A 21,148-nucleotide genomic window follows, 5' to 3' on the forward strand; every position below is an offset into this window, starting at 1 on the left:
CAGATCTTATAATAGAGGCAGCCTTGTGTTGCTTCTTCCAGCCTGTGAAGTAATCCTACAGGTAGACCTTGAAATTAACTTAGCCATTTTATTGCTGGGCCAGGGGAGAGGGAAAAAGGACCAAGAGAGAGAGAGAGAGAGAGAGAGAGAGAGAGAGAGAGAGAGAGAGAGAGAGAGAGAGAGAGAGAGAGAGAGAGAGAGAGAGAGAGAGAGAGAGAGAGAGAGAGAGAAAAGACTTCTTGGAATGAGTGTCATCAATGCTTTATTTACATGCGTCACCATTTCTTTTACAAACTAGATTATGGTTTTAAATGGAATACACAAGGCAATATCTACAAACACCAAGGAAAGCAAGCACTGCATCTCCACTTCATTTGGAAAGGGGACAATTCCCAAATCAAATTGGTTTTGATCCTGGAGGAAGAAAGGCAGCAGACTTATTTCATGGCAACATATGGTTATGTTAAAAATCCTCAGAATGCGGGATGATAGTTTTCGCTTTGAAAGAAAGGATGAAGGTGCTTCAAACCAAAGCCGAGCTGCTTGATTCTCAGGTGTTTGAATATGGCCATGCATCATGTTCAACTCTAGTAGTACAGGGTAGGATCAAGAAACTGAAACAGATAAGACAGTTTTACAGATACTGTATACGGATTTTTTTCATTCATGCAACTTTTTTTTCTTAAAAAAAAAGTTAAACATGTGAAGCCAAAATGCACATTATAGTTGTTTTAATATCATTAATTTTCCAGGTCCTCTTTCACAATGTTTACATTTCTTATGGACATATTGTGCTAGGACAAGTATACAAGAGAGGACTGATTGCCAAGCAATGAGAGAATTTTAGAGAAGTCAGTGACCAGACAGTTTTTTTTTTTTGTTGTTGTTGTTTTTAAATAAGTGGCTGCACAAGTATTTCTGGAGTGTAGCAGATACCTTGTAATCAATCATTCATCAAAGAAAAATACATACAAATGAAACTAAACAAGAGGAAAATATCCCATCCATTTAACTTGTATAAAATGTTACCCACTTAAGATTTAGATCAAATATCACACACTCTTCAGATATTTGGATATCTGTTTGAAGATTTTGTTCAAAAAGGAACTTTTCAAAGAACGAGGGAGAATGATGGGTGGCACTGATCAAGAGACACTGACTTATGGAATTATAACCTCTTTGTACAACTACTTAAGAGAAAAAGAAACAATTTCCTATTCCCCTAGTGCCCTGACCCCAGGCTCAAGGAGAGGCTGGCATTTTCGTACCTCAGTACCAGTGATTGCACTTTTACAAACAAAAATTTATCTTGCTTTCTTTAATTAAAAAAATACACCTAATCATATGGCGTTCCCTCAAATATAACAACAACAAAAAAAAGAGTTCAGAACTGTCAGTTTACTTTTTTGCTTTTAGAAAAAAGGGAAATAACTTTATTTCCCATCAGCCTTTAACACCAGCATATGGAACAAAGCATATGGTACTCGCTTCCTGTTTTCTTTCTATGGTCTTGTCCAAGACATTTAAATGCTCTTTATCTCTTAAGTGGATACAGTTCCTTGGGAAGAGGTGAAGTATGTCTCTGTAATCCTTAATCTGGGTATAGGTTTAGAAGCCACCTGAAGTCACACCCTAAAACAGGGTGTACCTGTCCTGAGTAGTGAGCCACTGCTGTCTTCTCCTCAGGATGGGGAAGCGACACACACAATACTAGAAATCAACACCCAAAAGAAAACCCACCTTGCACTACACATGTATGTATGCAGGATCCTCCATTAACAGGAAAGACCGACTTCGGCAAAAAATAATTTTCAAATGTGTTTCAGCAATCATATTGCAGAGGATGTGATACAGGAAACCACCCTCAGACGCATTCACAGTTAACGGGGTACACTGCACCTGGCACTCAGACCTCGTGCCAGGACAGTAAAAGCTCACAATAAAGCTCTTTTCTAACTTTGGTACAAGGTATTAGGTTCCAGAGCCTGAAGAGAGCCATGGAACCCCAGGGTGCATGTCTTGTCTCCACAATTAGGTACTCAGCTTGGCTTCCTGACTTTCAGTCACCAAGTGGGTGGCTCCCTAGGGACAGCTTGCTGACTGAGGGGCTGGGGGTGACCCTGCATAGTTCTCATGATTCAACATTGCAGCTGCTGGGCCTGGCCTGAAGGCTGCCAAGTCATGTGAGATGCTTCACATCACACAGTGAGGGACTGTAAGGGTTCTGAAGACATTCAGAACACTAGGAGGTGGCCCAGAGTTAGCCCACTCTGAAAGCGGGGACCTGATAGAAAGGACAGAGGGCTCAGGCAACACCTCTGACCACTATATAAACTGGCTCATCTAAGGGAATCTGGCCTGTGTGTAGGGGGTTGGGGGAGAGAAGCTGAGATGGAGATACAGGGGTCCTGACTCCTCATTATTTAATTCTTGCCAGACCCTCTCTGAGGTGTCACCATCTTAGCTTTCTCTACTATGTGTAGACACGGTTTGTGTTATGTGAAAAAGCCTTCTCCCTGTTACCCTGATCTGGTCTGCGGCAGCCTTGCCCTCACACCCACGCCCTCTGTCTTTCCCTCAGCTGCTTCACATTAAGTCATAATCTGGTTGAAGGACACTCTGTAAGACATTGTGCTTGAAATCCAACAAACACTGGAAAAGAAGAGGAGAAATGAGATGCCACATGTCTGAAAGGAATTCAACAGTGTCAAGCTGGAACACATTGGAGGGTTGCCTCTCTGGCTCCCAAGTGGATCCTCAGGCCCTAAAGCTGCATAGGCAAGAAAGCTATTGTATGTGTTAGTTTGTTTCTTTGAACTCAGGAGAGAACTCTCAGGGCATTCAAGTTGGAAGCACTTGGGATTCTCCCTTGCATCTGACCTTTATCCGATCGGTCTCTGCCAGATTCTACCCTGCAAACCCGTAGCTGCCTCTGCAATTCCTCCGTCCAGGCAGCCAGCCCGACAGGCAGCCCTCTTTTACCAGCACTGTACAGCAGACTATGAAAGAAGCAAAGGCATGGCTAGGGTTATTATAAAGAATATAGTAAGCAAGTGTGGCTCACTGACAAGTAGACCACGTAAATAGATTCCATATTTTTAAAAATTATATATACTTTAAAAACCAAGATTATAAACATGAAGCAGTTCAGAGAAGGCAATACACTACAGGTCTACTATAATCACAACTGCACAACAATTTACAGATTCTGTGAAAGGTGGGGTGATATCAACAGGGCCATTGCTCAAATGTGACAATCAGAGCGAGGCGGAAGAGAGGTGTGACAGTACCAAATGGAACTCTTATTAGGCGAGGAGCTATGATCACCAGCAGCATCGTCCCCAGAGGAGTTATAGAGAAAGGTGCACAGGGGGCCCTGGGTGGCTGGTGGGGGGGGCAAGGGGTTGGGTGCACATCTGCATCAGTGCCCACTGCCATGGCACAAGCATCAGCGAGAACTCAAGCAGGGAAATCTGTGCTGAAACACTCGCCAGTGTTCCTAACGCCCATGCATAAGGTTCCATTTTTGTACTGTACATGATAAAATATACTTATACATTTGTATGGTTAATGCTTTTTATAAAGAAAAGTCTTTGTATATCACTTTGGAGAAGTCTGTTTATGCTGTGCTAATCAGAGCGTCGTTACACCGATTTCATATGTACCAAAAGTGTTCCCAACTTCTGTCTACAAAGGGGGCAATGAAGAGAATCACACTTTCCAGGTTAAACAGAAAGCACCTATACAGCACCATAACTTTTTGAAAACACAACAAAATGAAATCCATAGAAGTGGGAAGTTTTTTTTTAAAGTTTAAACTGCCCTATTTTTACTTTCATTATATCTCTTATACAACTACAACTTAAGCTTGTTTAAAAAAATCAGTTTGTATGCTATTGCCATTCACTCGTACACTTCTATAAGATCAGATTATACACAGCAAGGCTGAAAGTAACCAAGAATGTACATTTGAGACGATGAGGTGAGATCTGCCCTTCCAACCACTTGGTTTGTCCTCTGCTCCTATCTCACCATAAGCTTAGGTTCATTTAGTCTAAAAAGCAAAACAAGACTCATTTTTTTTTTCTTTGTATCTTTTCTCCTTACACTTAGTCCTGTAGTGGCATTTGGCAATGAGTGGATGGCTGAACTTACTGCTTTCCTGAAAAGATCCTAATTTCTAACCTACCAGCTTAATGCTGTCCACTGTATTAGCTGGAGAAATTGTTGATAGCCCACAGGTCCACTGATCAGGGGGTCACACCCACAGACCACCCTACAGAGAGTTGAGAACTGGAAACATATGGGGTCGGCTGGACGCTGTGCTCCATGTGTGTCGCCTATGTGGGGTTCCGTCCTGGACGGGTGCGCAAAGCAAACAATTGTGCCATTGTTCAGTTTTTAGAAAAGGATAATATTCTGCCAAACAAAAGAAGAAAGAAAATCCGCCCCTCCCCCTAGTTTATATAATGTGTTAGTTTATGGAGTTCCATGAGCTCAAAAGCTTATGATGCCCAAAGCCAGAGTGGTATAACATTTTCCTTCTGTCTCTAAATGTGCCTGGGAAAGGATGATTAACATTTTAACAGAAAAATACTGCAAGTTAATGTGTGTGGAAAACTCAGAGGGTCAAAAGAAAACAAACACAAAACAACACTTAAAACATCCCATAAACCATCGCGGTATGAAAACACCACGGACTCGCCCATGGGGGCTCACGATGGGCTCTGAAAGAGACGGATGGTGCTGAGGGGCAGTCCTCCGCTGCAGGTGGCTCACCCCTGCACTAGAAGAGTCTGCATACTTTATGGAGTTCTGTTCCAAGGGTAAGTGCTTCACCCAGGGTAAAGGTCTGTTAACAGTCTCTGCTGGGTTAGGAAAATGGCGCGGGATTCACAAAGGTGTTAAGCTGTAAACGGTATCACTGTCCACTTGCTGAGAGCAGATTTGGCAAAGGGTTTTCTCTGTAGGTCTTGTGTCAGCTTGAGGGTCTAAAAGACAAGAAGAAACCAGGCATCATTAGAAGCATTCAAATGACAGCAGTGGGCACCCAGAGGCATGCTTTAGCAGCTTCCCATCTGCTCACCCTCCCTCAAAGCCAGGGTGCATTCAGTAAAGCTGTTTACTACCAATTTTTTTTTTTTTTTTTTGCTAGTCTTGGGAACTGAACTCAAGGCCCGAGTACTGTCCTTGGGCTTTTCCTCAAGGTTAGGGCTCTACCACTTGAGTCACAGCACCACTTTCGGCTTTTTCTATGTATATGGTACTGGGGAATCAAACCCGGGTCTTCATGCATGCTAGGGAAGCACTCTACCACTAGGCCAAACTTCCGGCCCCTGTTTGCTACAGAATTTTAAAGGTCTGAAAAATCCAGGGACAAAGTGGGATTCCTTTCCATACTTCTTACTTGGTTCTTTATTATTATAAAATGTTCTAAAGTTGAAATGTTCAAAGGAAGTAAGCTCAAATGAAGGAAGGCATACTGGGGATGTTAAGTTAGGAATATCTAGGTACCAAGTTTTGTTCTAGACTTTGGAACCAGGGGTTTCTCCATGGTACTCTCCTGCTAAAGAAAGGCACATTTATCACCCAAAGCAGACACCAGCTATATAGTTCTTGACTTTCCCTGACACCATCAGACACAGGTGGGCTAAGGGAACTTGCTCACCATCCTTTCCATCCATACTCTTGGTGCCAGGGGAGAGGACACTGCCTTCCTGCCCTTCACAGTAAGCCCGCATGGCACGTGATGCATAGTAAGGAGTTAAGCTATCTTTAAGTAGGCTATCCTGAGAATTTGATTACTACATTAAAAATATGCAGAGAAAAACAAAGTTCATAACACACACCAAGCCAAGAAAATTCCCCAGAAAACATCCCATTAACAACTAGCAACAGCATTGTTATTTTGTTTCCAGTAGTCTTCCATGGAAAAGACTGATAGGGGTACTTCCAGAGCACTTCAATTTAGACCAGTGTTATCTGATTTCATTGGATCAACAGAAAAAAGGATTAACAAGGGGAGGGGGTACATTCAAAGATGTAGCTAAAAGGACTGATATGACAAGCTTTGAGATCTTTTGTTTATGGAGACAGTGTTGGCTGTCATGGTAGTAAAGAAATGGCTCTAGGCCAAGACAAGGGTAATAAAGTGGCAGTGAAGCATCATAAGCTGAAGATCTTCTTAGCACCAGGCAGGGTGACTAAATAATGAGCAATGTACCAGGAAGCTCACACACAATGAGGTGCGTACATCTGCCCCTGCCCACGGGGGCAACACATGTTCATTGGGAATTCCCACCAGTACTCTGTGATTCCAATCTCTTCTGTGTCTAGGGGTATCTCACCTTCTACTATCCACCTTTGCAACCACAGCAGGAATGATTATACATAATTATATATATAATTGGTTATATTTACCTTTGTATAGCTCCAAAGAGAAGGTGGACTGTTTTACTGAAGGCAAAAACAATAAAGATAAGGAGTACTTCCCCCGCCACATACACATATGGATCTCTAGTAATCTCTAGTATTTAGGTTTTTTGGTTGGATGGGGAAGAGGTTATCTGAAATAAAATAATGGTTTCTTACTTTCAGAGGGAGGAAAGCTAAAATAAACCTTAGACCTCGTATTTGTGAGAGATGAAAGCTGGTGATATTCTAAATCCTCTGCCAGGACCCTGAAGCATGAGCACAGATGCTCACAGATGAAAGTCTTCTGAAGGGGATTTGATTTTTTTTTCCCTTCACAATAACATTTAATAAATCACAGTCTAACATCACTACACAATTAGTCCTCAGGGATCTGGGGATTACAGTCCCCAAGGCCCGACCCTGACTTTCTGTAAGTTCTAAGGAAGGTGCATCAAGATATTACCTAATTCAGATCCCTCCCTGGTTCCCTTTGGTGTTAATTAATCCACTGCAGAAACAGGTGCATAATGGAAAGATAAGATACTTCATTCTCTAAGTACAGAAACAGAGCTGTGGCTAGCTGTGCCACTGGGGCTTGCCAGTATGGCAGGGAGGAGCCAGAGGAGACCTAGACCCCAGATGTGTCCTCCTCTGTGCAGGACAGGCCATCAATCCTGAAACCAAAGTAGGAGGCCCACCTGGGGCAGAACAAAGACATACCAACACCAGTCCCCAGGCCACATACCCATTCCCTCAGCAAAGGCTCAGAATCTTCTGGGAGCATCATCATTAAGAAGAAGATGAACTAATCATCACTCTCCTTGCTGCAGAACAAGATGGGGTGGGAAGACCTGTGATGCTATGTCCTGGACCTTCTTTCAGGGTCTCAGACTATGTTCTCTTGGGGAGTCTGATGTCGGAAGCCACCTTGTACTTATAGCTAAGGCCACTAGTGCCAGGCACAGGGACAGAGGCAGCTCGCACAAAGGGCACAGTACAGATATGATCACATCATATAACTGAAGGAAAACTGATTACAAAATATTGTGAAATCAAGGAACCAAATAAACTCACAACAGGAAATATATAATCACCTTCTAAGAGAAAAACTAAGATCACCATGTAAGACAAGCCCCAGGAAATAGAAATAACCCTTCCGAAAACAGCAACTGCCCTGACTTAAGGATTTCTATTGGTTCTTCTGCAGCTTAAATGGTCATTTGCCTCGGTCAAGGACCAGAAGGGTTAGGAAGCAGTCAGACACTGGACAGGGAATTCAGTGATGCTTGGCTGGGATATGAGTTTCCTGGGATTTAGGAAGCTCTTGTCACCTTCTCATGGATTAAAGTATGGCCCTTTAGTTAACTGTGATGCTTATGTATGTGTGTGATACCCTTATAGTGTAAAAACATATCAGATTAAGCAAAGCTTTTGGAAGGAAAAGGAAATAGATAGCTGACAAAACCACAGCTGTTATTTGGCAGTTACTAGGCAATACACCAATTAACGATGAGTAGAAATGGTTGCCCTGTCTCACTGGTGACTTTCAGCAAGAGGGAGGAGGCCCCCTGCCCTTCACTCTCCCTGCTCAATAAGTTTAAAATCTGGCTGTAGATGCAGGGAAAGTGAAATGGGGAGACCAAATAAGTGATGAAGCCTAAACTAAAAATATCTATGGATGCTGTCATCTGGTCTCTGGTGAGATCAGTCCCTCTGTAATCCTGGCATCTGTAGGGAAGACAAGCTTCTGCCTAATTATCACCACTAAGTCACATGACATTCTAAGAAAGGGAGATGCCTCTAAAAGTACAGAAAACATAACAACCCAATCAACTGGAATCTGAGCATGGACATAACTGTCCCCACTCATGTACTCCCACAGCTTTTTCGGCTGTAGAGAAGTACACACACTTGTCAGCAGGGTTTTATCTTCTTGGCAGAGGAAAGATGATTTTAATATTGACTAGTTTAAAGAAGGAACATGAGACAGGAGGTTAAAATCCTCACACAATCCACAAAGGTTACCAACCATTTTCCTAGCTAGAATTTTACAGCGAAGTCAGCATGTAAAACAGATTGAAGTGCCCCTTTCTTCATGCTTGAAAACAAGGGTAGTTTAAGCTCAACTTAAGGCAGTGAAAGGATTCCTCAAGCTGACACGACAGCCTCATGGAAGTCAAAGAACAGGTGTGAGTTTCAGAGTTTGAGTATTTCCATTCAAGTCCAGAGCAAAGAAGCACCTGGCAACCACCATCTCTGTTGAGTTCCTAGGAGGAGTGCAGGGACACCAATCCATCTGGAGTCACAATCCAACACCCAGCAAGGCTGTTAGAAATGATGTCACCCCAGGAAAGACATTTATGCAGGTCTTGGGTTAGGCATTCACATCTAATTTTGATATGCCGAAATGGCAGCAGTTCCAATACAGTTCATCTCTACAGGCCAAGAGTACACTGTGCAGACAAACAGGCTACCACTATGCTTTGGTTATTTTGCATTACTTTTTAGGTTGGGTCAGGTGAGGAAGGGCAATCAGACTCTTTCGTGAAAATCAGCCTGATGGTCAGTGATGGCTAGGGTAAATCCAGCACTAAGCCTGTGTTGCTGGCCACACAGCATCTTCTATGTGTGCCAGGACAGGGGAGCTAGCAGGTGCAGCTGCAGACAAGTCCATTTTGGTAATGGAGCAGGTAAGGAAGCTAGGCAGATTAGAAGCCAGGTTTCTATTCAGTTGTAAAATCTCCCCAAAGAAAAGTTAAATGTCTGGGACACCTGGCTCCTGGGCTATGATTCTACTGAAGGAGTTGGGAGAGATGGTACAGGAAAGCGTAAGAGAAAATTTAATGATAAGGTAACAAGGAAAAGCATTTGCCTATTCACACTATTGCAACAAAAATTTTTAAGCACAGTATGCATGGAAGTAGAGTTTGGCCTGTGCAAAGTGCTGTGTTGGCTAGCTCCTGGAAATGCCTTGCTTTTCAGGTTTTTAGTAGAGCCTGCCAGAGAGGCTCGTAGGTACTTGCAGCTACCCCTGCCTGCTCTGGTTGGCCAGCTTTTAGTCCATGCCGACAAAATATGAGCGAAAATGAGGAGGAAGTGGTTGTCCTAAGTCATCATAACCCAGACTAAGACTGACACAGAGGACCACTAATGACTAAACAGGTTCCACAGGAATAAGCTAGCTGTCTTGACACTGGACAGGGATTTTGTTAGCTAATGTTCTCTATAGGTGACATTTAGTGTCAATAGCAAAGTTGTGGAAATTTCCTATTTTCTTGATAAGACTATTTCTACATGGATGTAAAGTGTGGGATATTATCTTAAAGAAACCTTTCAGGAGTATTTGGATCCCCTCTGGATTGATTAATTACAATGTCCAAAGACTTTAGTTGGTAAGGACCAATGGGATTAAGTTCTGCCTCATCCTTACCTTGTATTCCAATGTTACTGGGAACAAACCCCCTCTTCATCCAATGGCTTGGACACAGGGAAGCTTTGTCTGGCTCTCTCTTCTCCCCACCTGCATGAATCACTCCTGTACTCAGACAAGTCTTGCACCCCATCTTCCATGGCTTGGCCTCTACTGAAGGCCAACACCTCACACCTGGCATCCTATCACATGGTACCTGGACTGACCACTTCTTTATGAACTTTGAGCTTCCAATATGGTGAACTCCAATGAAACTAATTAGTTAGGAAACATCTGATTTTGAAGACCATTGTTTTAGATATGATATTGGCTTCAATCTGCATAGCTTCCAAGGAGGTCAACAAAATTTCTTTTACATTCCAAGTGCCATGGAAATTTGAATAAACAAAGCAGTTAATGCTGGTCAGATAAAATGAATAAGCTATATTCCTGAAAGAGGCCTCACCTATGTTTCCTCTCTGCCCTGCTGTTCCAAAGCTACTCCAATTTGCCAAGAATGAATTTTACTGGAGGTGGGACAGAACCCAGGACAGGATATAAGATTTGCATAGTTTTTGGAGGTGGGGATAGTTTTTGTAACATTCCTATTTCATACAAGACAAAAGTCAATGGAAAGCATATTTTTTTTTTATCATTCAACTGGTTCTCAAGTACTTTTCTATACATCCCAACAAATACAACTGCTATCAACAGTCCTCAAATACCCAAATTAATAGTCCAGCAACTCTATGTCTCAGGTTACTGTCATGGCACAGTGATCCATGAATTTAAAACACAAGGGACCTGGAAACCAGGAGGAAATGCTTAGGGCCAAGCCATGACCTGAATATCACTGTTTATCTTTGCTGGGTGTGACCCTGTCCTATATGACTCTTCCCTACATTTACTAGGGTGTGTGTGGGGGTGGTGGGGGGAATGGTAGATGCCCTAGATCTCCAGAAGGTGGGTAGAGGGAGAAGTATAGTCATCAGTCCATTAGAAGGTGCAAGTACAGAAGTGAAGGCTATGGGAAGGGCGTCCTCTGAAGTTGTCTTTTCCTACTTTAGATGCTATGAAGAGTTTGTGAGACAATCTAATTTTCCAAGTAATTCTGAAACTAACAACAAAATCAGCAGAGTCACACAAAGAGTTTGAACCACTCATATATGTTTAGTATAACCAGGACATGCTACTGACAGATGGTTACCAAAAAGTACTCATCACACTGTAACAGAGGCAGCGGGAAGGAGCGGCTCCAGCGTGGCTCCTAGACTGAGAATGACACAGGAGGGTCCTGGGCTGGTGGCCTGGCAGTGTGAAGATTCTGGGAGCCATAAAGTCTATACTTTATGAAGTTCTGGAGGCTCCCGCCTGGCCATGCCATCTGCATCTGCACTGGATACAAAGCACTGCCCACCCCAGTCAGCACGGCAGGCCAAGTGGAGGAAGTTGGTTGGCTCTCAGCAGGGAATAATTTGGCTGAGATGCTTATTTGGTAAGCAAACAGCATTTTCAGTCATGTGTAAGGACCACCTTCTAACACGTCTGCCAGTTAGCACATTTTTGGATTACTTACAGCTATGTTAGGCTATATAGTTTTCTGGTGATTTCTGAATACACAAATTACAAGTAGATTATAGCAGCATGTACAGAAATGGAGGTGCAGTGGAAGTTAAGGGTGGGGCAATACTGGGGTTTGAATTCAGGGTTTCATGCTTTCTTGGCAAATGCTTTATCACTTGAACCACTTAGTGAAAATAATTTAAGGAATGTTGACCTCAAAATTCAAGGCCTTCTGTCTCTGGCCTTCTCTTCCTGGCCACAAATTTCCCCCAAGGAATAAGACCAAACATTCTACATAGACATGAATAGTTAAAAAAAAAAATTGTATGGCTCAGACTTCTTTCATCAGAGAAAAAGAGAAGGAAAGACGTACTGACATACAAACCTTCAATCAAACCAAGACTGGCAATTAAGTCCATCTTTCAAAAACACTAGAATTATCCTCAGAGACTTCATGACTAAGTGATTCTCATCCTTTAATAAATGATTACCATGAATCTTTAGCAAAAAGGTTACCCAATAAAAATCTAGAATTACTGAGTAAGGCCCACATTTCTTACTGCAAGAAAAAGAATCAAAAGCAGATTAGACACCTGCATGCCAGCTCTATTTAGTCCTTGCAGAGCACCGCTTTTCACACTGGGGTCTGCTGTGACTTCCTGAGAAGGGCAGCTTTGTCTTTCAGGTTTTCAGAGACTGTCTTAACAACAAAGTTGTGTCATGAGAGGTAAATCATCTTTTCAGAAAGCCACTGCAGCATGCCTATATGAGGCAATTTTTCTGTTTTCAAGGAAGCCACAGAAAGGCTATGTGGCCTGGGATAAGCATAGCAGTGGGAGGGAGGGAGGAAGGAGAGGTTCTGGAGATCAGAACCATGGTGATAGCTCCAGGGGCCCTGGGAAGACAGGTGAGATTTCTGCTAGCTACAGGCCCACCAGGCCCACAGGGAAACCCAAGGCCAGACAGCCAGGCTGCTCAAGCACTTCTTCAAAGATGCTAATGGAATGATTTGGGCATCACATCCAACCTGTTCGTCCATCTGCACATAGGCTTACTCTGAAAGTGGAAAAACACTGGTTTCTCTAATGGATGCCCTCAAATTAGCAGGCAGAAGTTCTAGGGAACATTGGATAAAAGCCTTTGCTTTTTGAAGACAACAGACAAGTGCCATACCTGTTGAATGAAGAGAATATAGTCTGATTCTAGTTTACTGAGAAAAGTAGTGGATCTCTGTGCTTATAGCATATAAGACTGGCTCAGCTTTATTCTGTATTGATTTCTGGAGTCATTTAAAATCACAAGAAAAAATCTGGGCACTGTGGCTCAGGCATGTAATTTTAGCTACTTGGGAGGCAGGAAATGCAGGGAATTACAGTTCAAGGCCAGCCCTCGCATACAAGTATGATAGATTTCATCTCAACCAATGGCTAGATAGAGTGGTACATATCTATTATCCCAGCTACTGGGGAAGCACCACAACTGGGCAAACCTGTCATCCCAGTGACACAATTCAGACCAGCCAGGGCAACACAAAAGAAGGGCTGAAATTATGGCTCAAGGGACACTACTGTTGTTTAGCAAGCACAAAGACTAAGTTCAGACTCCAGTGGGGGGAGAGGGAACCCAAACACAACAAATATTAAATAACTTTTTTTTTTAAAGGGCAAACAAAAGACTGAGCTAGTCCTGTAAGAGCTAGCACAGAGAAGGAAGTCTAATTTTAACCCCATTGCATAGACAAAGCAAACTGAGATTCAAGAGTGGCTTGACTCAGAGCCATGTGGCCATAAAAATGTGCTACTAATCCACATTCCCTCTGCCATTTCACGGGGCCTTGCTCAATTGCCAAGGAGCTATGCAGAGGCCTTGTAACCCACAGTTCATCTCAGAGTGGAACCTAGGGACAGCAAGCTCCAATGGGCTCAAGTTGGCTTATGTCCAATATAGGAATTGGTGTACCTTCTCCCAAACAAAAATATAACAATAAAAAGAAAAGAAGAAAAAGAACACACATCCAGACCCAAAACAAAAACACAAAACCTATATCACAAGTCCTGCTTGTAACAGAAACCATCATGTGGATCCTGACTTCCTGAAGCAGTGAGGTCTGCCCCATTGCTTTTTTTATGCCCCAAAGACATTTGGAAACAAAAATACAATAAGTAGAGCTCTTTAAATCAGCGTTGTCGCAGAAATGTTGGCATGTTCAGGTTGCCATATTACGTGTGTCTTTTGCTCCAACCTCACAGGCAAGGCAGTTTTTCACAAGTAGTGGCTGCCAATGCAGGAGGGTGAAGGTGAGGCTCTTCTTGATTTACCTCTGTCCCTGTGCCCAGCAGGCACTGAAAATGCATTCTGTCTAATGGATCCAGGCTTTGCTCGAGCATTTCTACCATCAAGATGGGATCTGCTATATGCCAGGCAGCTAGTGCATCCACAGGAAGAACACAGTCCCTGGTGGAGAGATGCTTATTATGTGACAGTCATGCCAACCCCACCCCTAAAACCTTCAAAAATGAGAAGAAGGTTGAAGGTAAGGGCATGGCTCAAGTGACAGAGCTCCTGCTTAACAACTGTAAGACCCTGGGCCTGTAATCCTACCTACTGAGATCTGAGGATCAAGGTTCAAAGCCAGCCAGGGCACAAAAGGACCGGAGACTCTCATCCCCAGTTAACCACTGGGAAATGGGAAGTGGGACTTGGCTCAAGGGTAGGGTGGTAGTTCAAACCCCATGAACCACCAAAAAAAAAATAATAATAATTGTAAGACCCTGGATTCAATTACATGAAGAATCCATCACCTATTATAGGGCAGGATTTCTTAAGGGTTATCTGAGAATATTGATCCTGTGGGTACTAGCAAACAAACAAACAAAGAAATGAAAAAAAGGGATTAATTCAAGAAATAAAATTTAGGAGACACTGAATGTCCTGCATGACATAATCTACTCTCCAAGGTCTGGAATGTTCATTTAGACAACCTGCTGGAAATAACCTAATTTTCCTTTGTTTAACACAGTATTTCCAAAATAGGTTCCATTTTTTTCTCATGGACAGCTTAAGGGTGATTATTCTGTGATGTACTTTAAGGAACAATGACTCATGGCATCTCTAAGCATCTACAGTGTCACTAATCTATAGAACAAAATCTGAATTCATTTTGAGTTCTAAAGTATAAAACATTTGAGAGGATGAGGTAAAGCAAGACTTTGAAATCAAATGAACACATCAATAATAAGGGTAAAGTAAGTGATACTTCTGCCTGAGTACGATCTCTAAGCTTCTTTTGCTCAAGTCTAGCACTCTATTACCAACAGCACTAGCTTTTTCTGTGTATATGGTACTAAGAAATTGAACCCAGGGCTTCATGCATGCTAGGCAAATACTACCACCGAGCCACATTCCCAGCCCAAGTGATATCTCTTTTAAGGATAAGAAAAATTTCTACCTTTGAATAAAATTCAACCTTCATCTTTTTAAGTCTGGGGACAAAAGGCAGCCAGCAAGTATCACCCCACCTTGCCAAGGCAGAAGAGAGCAAGAGTAGGCAACCACTCCAACAAGGACAGAGGTGGCTCTTGATAACTCTATTTCCCTTCCCCACACAGAAAGGCAGCCGGGGAGAGGCAGATGACCCCAGGGGAAGACTCCACGTACAGAAAATAGTATTCATATGGCACTGAATGTTGGGCAGGGAAAACACTTCAAAAAGAAACATTTAATAGAAGTTTATAGTTCACAAGAATTACAATTATTGATTGTGATGTTTAACCCATTTATTGATAGTCCACAATAAGTACCATGGCCAAGAGAGAATTTTCTAACATAAAGCTATTTATAAATGCACTTGCTTTAAGTGGACAACTCTCAGGCTCTGCCCCACGCTTAGCAGGCCAGCCAGAAGCATCACAAGTAGATGATAAAACCAACAAGTCCAAGGAAGAGCAGTGTCTGTGCTAATGTCACTGCTTTCCAGGGGACAGTAACATGTATGGCTGCCCCAGCCTCTACAAAGAATCCCTGTTCACAGCTGTCTCAAATTTCCTTTACTGTTAACACTAGAAAGGCCCAGGTATCTCATGAATGGCAGGTGAGATGTTAAGCTTCTTAAAGAGGTAAGAATAAAGATCTCTGATGCACAACACAGTTACTCAGACTACAGCTGAGGCAAATAGTTGGGTATGTTTCCCAGACAGTATAGCACAGGTTTATTTATTTGCCAGTCCTAGGGCTTGAGCACTACTATCCTTGGGCTTTCTCAAGGCTAGAGCTCTACAGCACCATTTTAGCCTTTTTCTATATATATGGTACCGAGGAATCGAACCTGGGTCTTTGTGCGTGCTAGGCAAGCACTCTACCATTAGGCCAAAGTCCTGGCCCTTAGCACAGATTCTTGTTTGCTATATATCACATCCCCTAAAATAGAAATTACCTACATACATCAAGTAAAACATGACTTCAGCTAGGCACGGTGGCTCACGCCTATAATCCCAGCTACTCAGGAGGCTGAGATCTGAGGATCAAGGTTCAAAGCCAGCCTGGGCACAAAAGGACCTGAGACTCTTATCTCCAGTTAATCTCTAGAAAATGGGAAGTGGGGCTTGGCTCAAGGGTACAGTGGCAGCCTTGAGATGAAGAGCACAGGGACAATGCCCAGGCCCAGGGGTAGGGCAGTAGCCTTGAGCTGAAGAGCTCAGGGGGCAGCATCCTGGCTAAGTTCAACAAAAAAGAAAAACATGACTTCAGATATATTAAATATCAAATGCTACCCGTATTTGGTTAAAATTAGTCCTATGAATGTAAAATTTAAAGACATGATAGAACTGCAACCTTCAAACATCAATCAAATTGACACTACAGATTCCCCCTCTTGGGAAGTAGCCTACACATCAATTCCCAATTCTAATTCTATACTAATAAATCACAGTTTCCTTTATCTGCATCAGTACTTATCATTTTATACACAGAATGTTAGGTTTCAGGTTAATTATACATATGATATACCCGTAATACTCTATGTTTCTCTTCTGTTTTCACAGATTAAGAAAAAAAACCCCTAACATTCAAAGAGATTTCTAAGTGATGTGGCTAGTGACAAAAACAGGAAGCCAATGATCCCTCTCTTTTCCATGTGACTTCTCCTGATAGATGTTTTTCAATCCTTATTACCAAGTAGTTTAAAGACGAAATTACATTCTGAGCTGTTCCCTAAAAGGGTCTCCAATTGACAAAAGATGAAAATAAATCAAAGGGCTATGGATTCTGACATCCACACTAGGGAAAGAATGAAGCTTCTTTCCCTCCCTGGAGACAGCTAACTCAAGAGGGATCAAGAGTTTAAAGAGCCTCGGTCTATCAGTGTGTATGCCCAGGAACATCTGAGGGAAGACTGTCACTCACAAAAACAGTACGGAAACTTCTCTTTTGCAGACAGATCCAGAGGTCAAAGGATTTTACTTATGCCCAAAAATGAAAGCTGCTTGTGAGAGTTCCAAGGGAGCACCTCAATATAATTCTCCAGCAAAATGTCATCTAGACAGAGCTACTCCAGGACCACCTCAAGAAAGGCCACAGGACCCCTCCAGTGAGATGTAATCTGTATGGAGGACTAAAACAGAAGCAAACAAGAGTCATTGCAGAAGAGCTCTTGGGAAGCTGGGATGCTTAATTTGGGGAAAGAGGTCTGTGATTCTGCTCTAAGGCCTATTTTCTGAATTTAAAGAGTCTTCAATAAAGTGAAAGCTACAAGTTAAGCTTAAAAGTTAAAAGATGCTTCCAGCCACACATGCTCCTGCACGCTGAAAGGAGAAATTCATTTCAAGGGGCTTCCACTGTCCATATTCTGCCCTGAGTTTATACTGAGCTGGTTTCCTTTCACAGAGATTTGGCAAGTTGCTTTGAGTTGCCATGCTTCCTTAAAATTTGCTATGTAGCAAAGGCTGGTCTTAAACTGATGAGTCTTCTGCGAGTAGGGATTACATAAGTGGTGTCAGACCTGGCTGGTTCCTTTGTAACTCAAATATCCTCTCAAATTAACCTTCTCCAAAATATTGTGAGGAGAAGGTGACTAAATGACTCAGCTTCCACCAGGGCACACAGATGAAATGCATCATGCCCAAAGCAGTAATTTATCAGTATTAAAATTATGGCTTAGCCAATAAAGATTTAAAGCTAATATATTTAAATCTCCCTTAACAGATCTTTGTACAATCTTTCATAATTACACACACACGAGGGAAATCTATGCTTACTATATCACACAAAAATGGATGGCACATTTTCTGCTCAACTCATTCTTTCAGTGAACTAGGAAGTGGCTTCCTTACACTGAGAGCCAAATTAAAACAGTGTTTTTAAAAGACACACATTCCTCTTCTTCCAAGAAGACAAACGATTTATTTTTTCAAAAGCCAAATATCTAAATTTCTAAAGACAAACCTCCATCAGCTCAAGTTAAGGTAAGGAGCTGCACTGGCTGGCCCGGATGCACTGTCATCCTATTTAGCTTCCATTACAGTCTTTACCAGCTCAAGGGCCATTAAATGATGAGAGCAGATGTCCGGGTTCCATTAGGGGCCTATTCTTGCCTGGGAAAGCTGAGATGCTTTAGCTCACAGTGCTGGCTCTCAGACATTCCCTTTCCACAGCGACCCAGGGCTTCAGTGAGCTAACTGTAGGAGCCCCTTGTAGCTCCTTTCATGAAGAGGGTTAACAAGAGTGGGTTTTTATGGCTTTGAATTCCTTTTCTCTTTCATGTAATTTAAAGAAGGGAGTAAGCAGTTTTCTGAGAATGAAAGTTAAAGGGGAGTGGGGTAAGAGGGACAACCCAAACAAACTCAGAACTGTAACAAAGTAGAGCTTTTTTGCTTGGAGTGTCTAGGGCAGAAACCTGTTAGTAGACGGCCCCAAAGTTCCCTCACTTTTCTAGAAGGATAGTTCCAGGGTAAGCTTTCTAGCACGTCCCATTTTGTACCAACTGAAAAAACAAGGAACTACTCTGGGTCAAGCCACTTGAAGAAATATGGACTCCGAGTCCAGCTGTGTGACCTTAGGCAAAGTACTTAACCTGTCTGGCCTCCCTATTTGATCAGCTGTCAGTATGTTTGTCTACTTGCACCTCCATATACTTTTGTGCACTTGATTCTTGCAAAACCCTGTGGAGTAGCTAGGACCATTACCCTCATGTTATAAAAATGAGCAACAGAAGAGCACATGCTAAGTGACATGCCCATGACAGCAGCTACAAAATGCTAGTAGTAATATTCTGCTCCCAAATCAAACTTCTTTACCACCATTGGTTCACAAGCATGCCACTCTGTGTTTGACATCATTTATAGGTTGAATAACAAGGAGAAGCACATGAATAACTGATCCTTCATATAAAATTTTGTCTTTCCAACCCCATTCTTTTCTATTTATAAATGCTTAAGTCCTGCACACTAATCCAGATGCCTAGTCAGCAGTGAAGAATAATCTAACATAATATAATGTAGCAAAGAGTACAAAAACACATGCTCCACCACCACAAATCATTCTTTTGTTGTCTGTTGTGTGGGGGGAGGGGATAAAGAGATGTCTCCTCATGTGGCAGACAAGGGAATGCTGGATCTGGGTGCCTGTAAGGGAGCCCTGGAGCTGTGATCCTTCACCTTGAAGTAGGACCTAAGCTTCTATTCTTTCCTTCTCCTTTGGCTCTCATCCATTCATCCATCCACCCATCCACCCACCCACCCGGCAGGGGGTGGCGGGAAGGCTCTGTGCCATAACTCAGTGCAGGCTGCAAGAGGCAAAGAAGGAACCTCTCTGCATGTGTGTACTCTTCTGACTGTTAGTAAAACTCCTGAGCAGTGGGAAGGGTACCTAGCAGCCCTATCTCATTTAAAAGTACAAGTCTGGGGTGACTGGCTGGGAGCCACAGGACTGCATACCGCTGGCCTACAGCTCTCTGGGGCAGTTAAATAGAGGACAGGTGCTCTGCTGATCTTCCTTGTTATTAATATGCCACAGCCTTGGGCACTGACCTGCTTTGCCCACTTCCCCTTTCCTCAGTGATCCTTCAGCCTGGCACCCAGCTCTGAGATGAGGCCTGCTTAGCACCAGTGAAGTTCCCCACATTCAAACCAACAACGTTCTGCGTGGAGATGAGGGAGTCAAAGTTAAAATCCAACCCATCAGCATCCATGAGTTCACTACGGATAATGGACTCCATATCACATTCCAAGCTCCCATTGAACATGTCCAGGTCCAGGTCGCTGGGGAACTTCTCATGGCCCATGACAGGAAGGTTTGCACTAGTTGAGTATAAGGAGGAGCCTGAGAGAGAGTCCGAGAGGGTTTGCATAGACTGGTTGCCAGGAGACTGTTGCTGGTGTTTGGCTGATCCAAGGCTGTTGGAGTCACTCAAGCCCATGTTGCTGACGGAATTCGACAAGGCACGACTGCCACCAAGAGCACTCTGGGTTTGGTGCTGGTGGTGGAGCAAGTTCTGATTGACCAAACTCCCCTGGGTAGGCTGGGCAGCAAAGGACATCATTGGGTCACTACGAAGAATCACGTTCCGGCGGGAGTTCTGGGCAGACACAGCAGTGCTGGCCTGAGACATCAAGGGGTCTGACTGGGTCATCATGACATCGCTGTGGCTGAGTGAGTCCGAAGTGAGCAGGTCTTGGAGTGTCTGGTTGCTATAGTGCGACATGGAAGAGAAGGTGGCTGGCTTGTTCTCTTGGATGGTCTGCATGGGAGACTGGCGCAGGGAGTTCAGAGATGAGGGTCCGAACACCGTGCTATTAAAGGAGCTGGTTGGAGAGCCCAGGCCGGAGCCCTTGGCAGTATATGGGAAGCTAGAGCTCCGCTGCATGAGGCTGCCAGTGGGTGATGACTGGGATGACGGGAGGGTGATGTTATCTAGCAGGTCGTCCATGAGGTTCTCAGCCAGCCCATCATTCAGATTCATAGTGCCCGCCATGTCAGTCAGCCGCGGGAGCTCCATGGTGCATGGCTTGCTTACTGAGGGTGACAGGCTGGCTGAGCTGCTGTAGAGCATGGGGGAGAGCGGTGCATCGTCATCCTGGACATCATCCAACTCTGTGCTTGCCAGGATGGGTGACAGGCGGCCGCTGACTGTGCTGGCATTGGAATTGGTGCGCGAGCGGAAGTCTGTCCACGCATCCAGCTCATCGCTGCTGCGGGAAGTGGGGCTGCCGGGCCACTTGGAGAGCTGGGAAGGACTGTCATCTGCTGACTCCTGGGCAGTCTGCAGGGCCGCCTTCTTCTTGGCCGCACGACCGCGGCTCTTGGTGTACTTGTTGCTGTTGTCCATGGAGACAGCTCGTCGCCGGGGGGCCTTCCCACTCTTCCCCCCATCGGGGTTGATGATCCACCACGAGCTCTTGCCAGTCCCCTCATTTTGGACTCGCATGAATCGACTGTGCAGTGACAGGTTGTGCCGGATAGAGTTCTGTAGGAGAGAGGAAAAAACGTTAATATATGAGCCACGATGGTCTAAGGCTGAGTGCACAGAAGAAACACAAAACAATCCTCGGTTTTAAAGCCTCTCCACTTTTTTGGGGGGATAGGGGTGGGAGGTGTCATACTAGGGTATGAACTCAGCATCTCACAGTTGCTCAGCTGGCTTTCTACTTCTTTTTTTTATTGTTATTTTATTGTTGGGGGTAATGTATAGAGGGGTTATAGTTACATTGCTTCTCAAACCTTGTAACCCTTCTCATGTTTTGTCCCTTTATTCCTCCCTCCACCACCATT

The 21,148-nt window shown here is 43.6% G+C and overlaps 1 protein-coding gene across 1 annotated transcript in view; it reads right to left on the reverse strand.

Annotated features, from left to right (window-relative positions):
- Window positions 1-245: 245 nt before the first annotated feature.
- The window catches only part of Foxo3 (forkhead box O3), a 114,878-nt gene continuing 93,975 nt past the window's right edge, over window positions 246-21,148 (reverse strand). The window contains exons 3-4 of the mRNA XM_090338327.1: window positions 19,408-20,843; window positions 246-4,991 (exon numbers count right to left, since the gene is read on the reverse strand). Of these exons, the coding sequence (XP_090194453.1) occupies window positions 19,443-20,843 (1,401 nt within the window). The 3' untranslated portion in view covers window positions 246-4,991; window positions 19,408-19,442. The remainder of the gene's footprint in view (window positions 4,992-19,407; window positions 20,844-21,148) is intronic.

The sequence above is a fragment of the Megascapheus bottae genome, chromosome 8 (assembly GCF_031878675.1).
Source record: "Megascapheus bottae isolate mThoBot1 chromosome 8, mThoBot2.hap1, whole genome shotgun sequence".
NCBI classification, from domain to species: domain Eukaryota; kingdom Metazoa; phylum Chordata; class Mammalia; order Rodentia; family Geomyidae; genus Megascapheus; species Megascapheus bottae.